This window comes from Echeneis naucrates, chromosome 22 (assembly GCF_900963305.1).
Source record: "Echeneis naucrates chromosome 22, fEcheNa1.1, whole genome shotgun sequence".
In the NCBI taxonomy this organism is placed as follows: Eukaryota; Metazoa; Chordata; class Actinopteri; order Carangiformes; family Echeneidae; genus Echeneis; species Echeneis naucrates.
In genome coordinates this window covers 17756053-17762052 of record NC_042532.1, presented here as the reverse complement: position 1 = coordinate 17762052, position 6000 = coordinate 17756053, and the positions used below count along the sequence as shown (strand labels likewise).

General features: G+C 39.2%; 1 protein-coding gene across 1 annotated transcript; it reads right to left on the bottom strand.

Annotated features, from left to right (window-relative positions):
• Positions 1-269: 269 nt before the first annotated feature.
• Positions 270-3448, bottom strand: LOC115036235 (solute carrier family 22 member 2). Its single transcript, XM_075353354.1, is given in 12 exon segments — positions 270-285; positions 718-814; positions 907-1019; positions 1831-1939; positions 2074-2283; positions 2400-2487; positions 2584-2622; positions 2624-2687; positions 2797-2933; positions 3060-3108; positions 3110-3409; positions 3411-3448. Coding segments are annotated over 12 exon segments (1260 nt in total).
• Positions 3449-6000: the final 2552 nt, after the last annotated feature.

Genomic DNA, 6000 nt, shown 5'->3' with positions numbered 1-6000 from the left:
AATTGAAGAGCATCTGAGATGTTTGTAATTTTTTCATCACCCAAAATATCATAAGTCTTAAAGTGACTGACGGTCTTCAATCTAAAGGGAAATACTGTAAGCATCATTTTGTTGCACAAATTAGCACTGTAGGTGCACAAACACCTCTGGCATTGCACCCCCTCACAGTGCATTAGTCAACACCTTTAAACCCCTCAAAATATTAAATGTAACACAAGTTTGCCATAAAAACCACTGGAATGCATTTTGAAAGCCTACTGACTGGCTGTTTAGCTTATGAGCAGACTGCAATGAGACATAATGTGTAATTTAAACACAGCACTTGAAGAAAATAATTTAGTAATGTCCCAGCTCTTTGTGGAGTTCACCATATAATCAAGCCGTTTCCCCCGTCAGAAAACACAAATCCATAAATAAATCAAAGTATGTTAGAAAAGGATAAAAGCATGGACCCTTCTTCTGTACCTAACACAAAATAGATCTCAGTTTACAAGCCTATTCTTGTCTCGCAGATGTCAAGGATTGTCACCTTTTCTCACACCTTCCCCTCTATCGTTCTCCTTTTTTGATAGTGATGTTTTTTTTTTTTGTCACTGCATATTGTTAGTTCTGTTTGAAATTTTTGTTGTTGTTTATGTTGCATTCAGTCGAGTATTATATGGATAAGAACAGCAGCTATTCATGATAAACAGTGTATTTGTTACAGAATTATTTTACCTTAGATTTTCTACATCCTCTATGGTCTCTGGGAGGGCAACTCCATTCATCACAGCTAACATTGTCACCAATCCACTGTACAGCACTGACATCACACCTGAAACAGATGAAGTGGCAAAAAATGCTTTAAATTGGTACCTCTGAATTTTTCATCAGCATGGAAACATGAATAGGGAGACTGAGATTTACCGTAAACAAGAGGAGGCAACTCCTGCCAGATACTGATGAGTCTGCAGAACAAGAACGGAGCAACAACTGCTCCGAAGTCACTGGCTGATGAACACACTGAAACACCCAAATTTCTATGAGGAGGTGAAAGTAGATTGATGAACAATCAAATAAAGATATACACAACTCATGCAAAAAGTTTACAGTCGTCGTGTGAGCTAAATGATAATGCCAGCATGCTAACACACACATGCTCACCGATCTCCATCATGTTGGAGAGTATGCATGCATGTATGTTAGTGTGTTAGCCGGACAAAATTTGTTAATTAACACTGAATGCTACACATTATCCACCAAACAACTGTCAGTAGCTTTGCAGGTATTTGGCTGACAAATGATTGTCTTCAGTACATATGGGAATCCATGCTGTAGTTATTGAAAACAAAAGCACAAATGTGGCAGCAGAGTAAAGTCTGGGGACCCACACGTCGTTAAGATGTGTGTGGGAACCTTCACAAACTGTCATGGCAATCTGTCTAAGAGTCGCTGGACTATAATGGTTAATCAGCCTACTGAGAGACCAACATCACCACACAGGCACTACATTTTAAAGATAAAGTTCTTTTGGCTATACTGTTTCATATTTCCTGTAAAATCGTCTTCTAGTCATTATAGTAAAACAACAAATGGCGGACAGGCAGAGATGTTCGTTACTTAAAATGATTAAAAAATCTTTCTTTTCTGCTACACTGAGTTCAGGCATTTTCCTCAAAGCTGTTTTCTCACATGGATTTGAACATTTATTGCACTGGCAAATGCGTTTTCATCTTTTCATCTGGTTATTTTCCTGTTAGTCTGATGTTCATGTCAAATGCACCTCATTTATCATCTTTCACAGCTCATAAAAAGCTAACCCATATCTCCCAACACTCAGTGTTTTCACACCTCAGAGGTGTCGGATACATCTCAGTGTTTGCAAAGTTCACAGTCTCAAATCCAATGGCAACTGCAAGCCTCCCGATGATTGCAATTGACTTTTTAAACCAGGCAAAATCTGCAAGACATAGGAGGAAAAAATACAAAAAGACATATCATCACTCTGCCAAACTGAAGCTTTGACAATACCCCATCAAATTAGAAATGATCACGCTGTAGTTTGAGCTCTTCAGCAGTATCAGCTGTACATACCTATGCAGACAAAGGGGATTATGATTCAGGCAATGCCTGCAGTGAAATTGGCGGCAGCCATGAGGGAGCGTCGGCCAACTCTGTCAACCAGCAGGTAGAATATGAGGCCGATGGGAAGCTCTACCACAGCAGAGATGAAGAAATCCAAAAAGATACTGTCACTGTGATACCGCAGGACCAGACCTTGAAATGCAACATTGCTGGTAAACCTGGACGAGAGCAGAGGAATTAGTTAAAGTTAGATTTGTGTTTTGAAATTTCAAGCACATCCTCAAGCAAGTATGACATACTTTAGTATCACGTAAGAAATGACTCGATATCTCATTAAAGATAAAGTTGAATTTATTGCGTTTCTTTTCTCATATTTGTTGTCCTAAACAAATCCTTTATTGATGCAGGATTTAGACTTTTCCTCTAAGCACTGAATTATCTGAAAAATATTAAAGTGGTTGATCAAATTTGTTTAATCAGATAGCTGCATCAGAGTGACTATAAAGTTTTTAGTAAAAATCTAAAGATGAGCAGCAACATGTACCACAGTGACAGCATTGACCCCGACTCCTGAGATACCAAGGCCAAGGATTGATACACTCAAACATGGCTCCCTACGAAATCTGTGAAAAGATTAAGTGATGGGTGTTACTTTTACAACTACATACAGGATTTTCAGTGGACGTTGTGAAAAGTGGCTGACATGACTGAAAAAATTGGTGCCAAACTAACCTGTCAGCCAGGGAGCCAGGGATATAAGCACCAACAAAAAATCCACACGCTAAAGAAACCTGATTCAGAGCAGCGAGCCAGGATTTCTCAGACAAATCGTATGAAAAGGAACAGACACACAGGAAAATTGAGAATTTCTGTAAATGAATGAATATCTCATAGATATTTATTTGATTTATATCATTACATCAAATGCTGCAACGACAAACTGCTATGAGAAAAAAATGTATCTACTGAAATTGTGATGTGGCTGATGTGCCTACCTCAGAAACAGCAGTGCTGTGGCTTTTATCAAACACCCAGCCATTATCACGACACCAGATTCGTTGTATTAGACATCAACAGCCAGTTAAGGTCATTGCATTCTTTTTGGCTTATGCTCCAGTTCACATCAAACCTCTCACAGCGGCTGAAGGATCCTGTCGGTTCAGAGTAGGGAACAGTGACTTCTCGTACTGTGGCCTCCGTCCAGCCACATTCCTCCTGGAGGAGCTCAGACCCAGGACCTGCACACCAGAGATCTGGAGTGTGCCCTAAGAAAACTATGCCAACAAATGCAAAAAGGAAAATGATTAATGGAAAAGAACCGAGCGTGGCAATCTTTTTCTGGAAAGTCTCCGATGTGCTCGATAAGACTGTCTATATCTGCCATCTCTGGTGATTTTTCTAATGTCTGACACAAGCTGCATGGTTTATCAGGAGCTACAATCTGAGAGCGTCCATGCAGAGATGAGAGATTTAAAGAGATCAGTAAGGGCCTAAGTGTTGATCAAAGTCCCTTGCCTGTTTTCAGTCTTCAGTTTACTGGTCATCTTTATTTTACAACCCCGTCAGAGCGTTAAAAGCGCAGCGTTACCAAACTGCAGCTTATAGGCCTCATGTGGACCTTCATTATTTCTCTGAGGTCAGTTGAATGAGCTGAATAATACATACACTATAAACACGTACATCTACAGCAAAAAGGTTTGTTTAGCTCTCAGACTGTGAATAAACTTTAAGCCTTCAGTGAGTTTTAGAATTCAACCCATATAGACGGCAGGGATTCATTTACATGTGCAGCCTGATTCAGATGGTCATTCTAGATATTTCTGTTTGCTGTTTGGTTTTACCTCCTGGATGGATACTGATCCCATGGCTTTTCCTATAGATTAATTGCCATGATAGAAATTGTGTGACATTTGTGGTTCCCAGAGGATGAATCTTGATTATTTTGCTGATTCCTTGACTCCTTTTAAGACCTCCGCTAGGTTGACATTTGCGCTTTTGAGTGAAATAGCTTAAAGACTGTTTGATGGATTGCCGCAAGATTCGGTGCAGGTTTTCATGTTGCCCTCAAATACCTTTGGATGATCCCTTAAACTCTCATCTAACACCATCATGAGGTCCAAGCTTTGACTTACTTATTGCAGATTTATGATAAATACCTACACCCCATCTGTACTGAACAGTGTTTAAATTACTTGTGAAACACAGACGGAAGTAAAAGAGTAAGCAGCTAAAGTTAATCATGTGAACATTAACCAAAGTTTAAGCATTTCCCTGAAATCAAGGTCACTGCCTTTTTTTCTGAACTAAAAAATATATACCAAGAATAATGGTTCTTCCTGAGGTATACCCGACTACACAACCTTTCTGTTCTTTGATTTTCAGAGTAGTTCATTACGTTTATTGTCTTTGGTCGAACTTAAACAGTGGGGCATATATTGTGATTGTGTGTCATCACGTGTTGTCCCATAACATACAAAACACATATGCTGAGGAAGTAGTTTTATCCTCAGGAACACAGGCCACATGTTTTTTAAGATGTATATAAAATATTACAGAACTATAATCAACTGCACTTGTGTTTTATTTATGTGAGGCATATACGACTGTATACTGAGTTACTAATCAATAACTCCCAGGGCTGTTATTCATGCAGTGAACTGTAAAATAAGAAATGATAGTGTAAGCTTTCAGCATGAGTTTGTTGTTTATATGTTTGTAGCAAGTTTTCAGTTTGTTCCGTAAAGCTATTTGTCACAAAATCATTTTACAACGGTCACTCTTATTAATTTATCAGTTGACCTCACCTATTAAATTTTTTCCTTTAATTAAACTGTGTGTGCATTAGGGGGTTCAATCTTCACAGTGCAGATAAAATGTCCTCTATTGAAGGTCGGTCTATTGGACTCTGGCAGCAGTGAGAGAACAGCACCCTCCCATGTTCGTCCAAAACAAAGTCTCCACCCAGCTGTAAAATACGGGAAAGACAAAATTAACTAGGACATAAACCAAAATTTCAATGTGCTTTCCCAATAAAACTAATTGAATAAAAAAAAAAAAAAAAGTATCACAAATTATTTATTATTTATTATTTTTAATGCTGGCACTCGAGCAGAATAATATTTAATTCACTGAGCAAGTTTTTTTTCCACATAATGATGCACATTTGTGCCCATTAGTATTGCATTTTTGCTGGTTCTACTGGAGAATTTGGACTGTGGATGTCTTGAGAAAGGACACAAGTTATGCTGCTGCTTGCTCTCTGGAAAGCCAACATTTTACCTGGAACATGTCATCTTGTATCGATGGAAGTTCTCTCGGAAACGCCATATTTTCTGCCACATACTCAGCGTAGAGCAGCATGTTACTGAAGTTCAGTACTTTCTTAAGGGACCGCTCCAGGCCAAATGCAGAATATATCTAAAATATCCGTCACATGGTTTGTTCATCAGTCGATGTGTGAAACGTGTCGTGGTATTCTGCACTTTGTGTTGCGTGGTGTTGACCCCGACCTTTCTATCAGGGTCCAGCAGCATGTCGTACCGACAGCCCGTCTCCTGTAGCCAATGTGATGCTCCCTCTTTACAGCCAAATGAAATGACCACCACTTCCACAGAATGTGCGTCCAGGGATTTCTGCAAGATGGAGGAGGATAATGATGATCAGCTGTGGAGGGAGCACGAATGGAGGCTTTGTCTTATTACATTGTTAAATCTATACCACCCATCACTTTTTGACCCTATTCTTCAATTGTTCAGTGGTACTTTCTACCTTTTAAGCTGTGTCACCTTTACCTGGTTCTTCTCCAGATCTTTAAGATGAAGGCGACACAGCAGACAAGAGAACTGACGGATTAGCACCAGCAGGATCTTTTTACCTTTCCTGAGATATTTATCCAGCATCACTGATCTGAGAAACACAAAGACAGTAAATTTACTA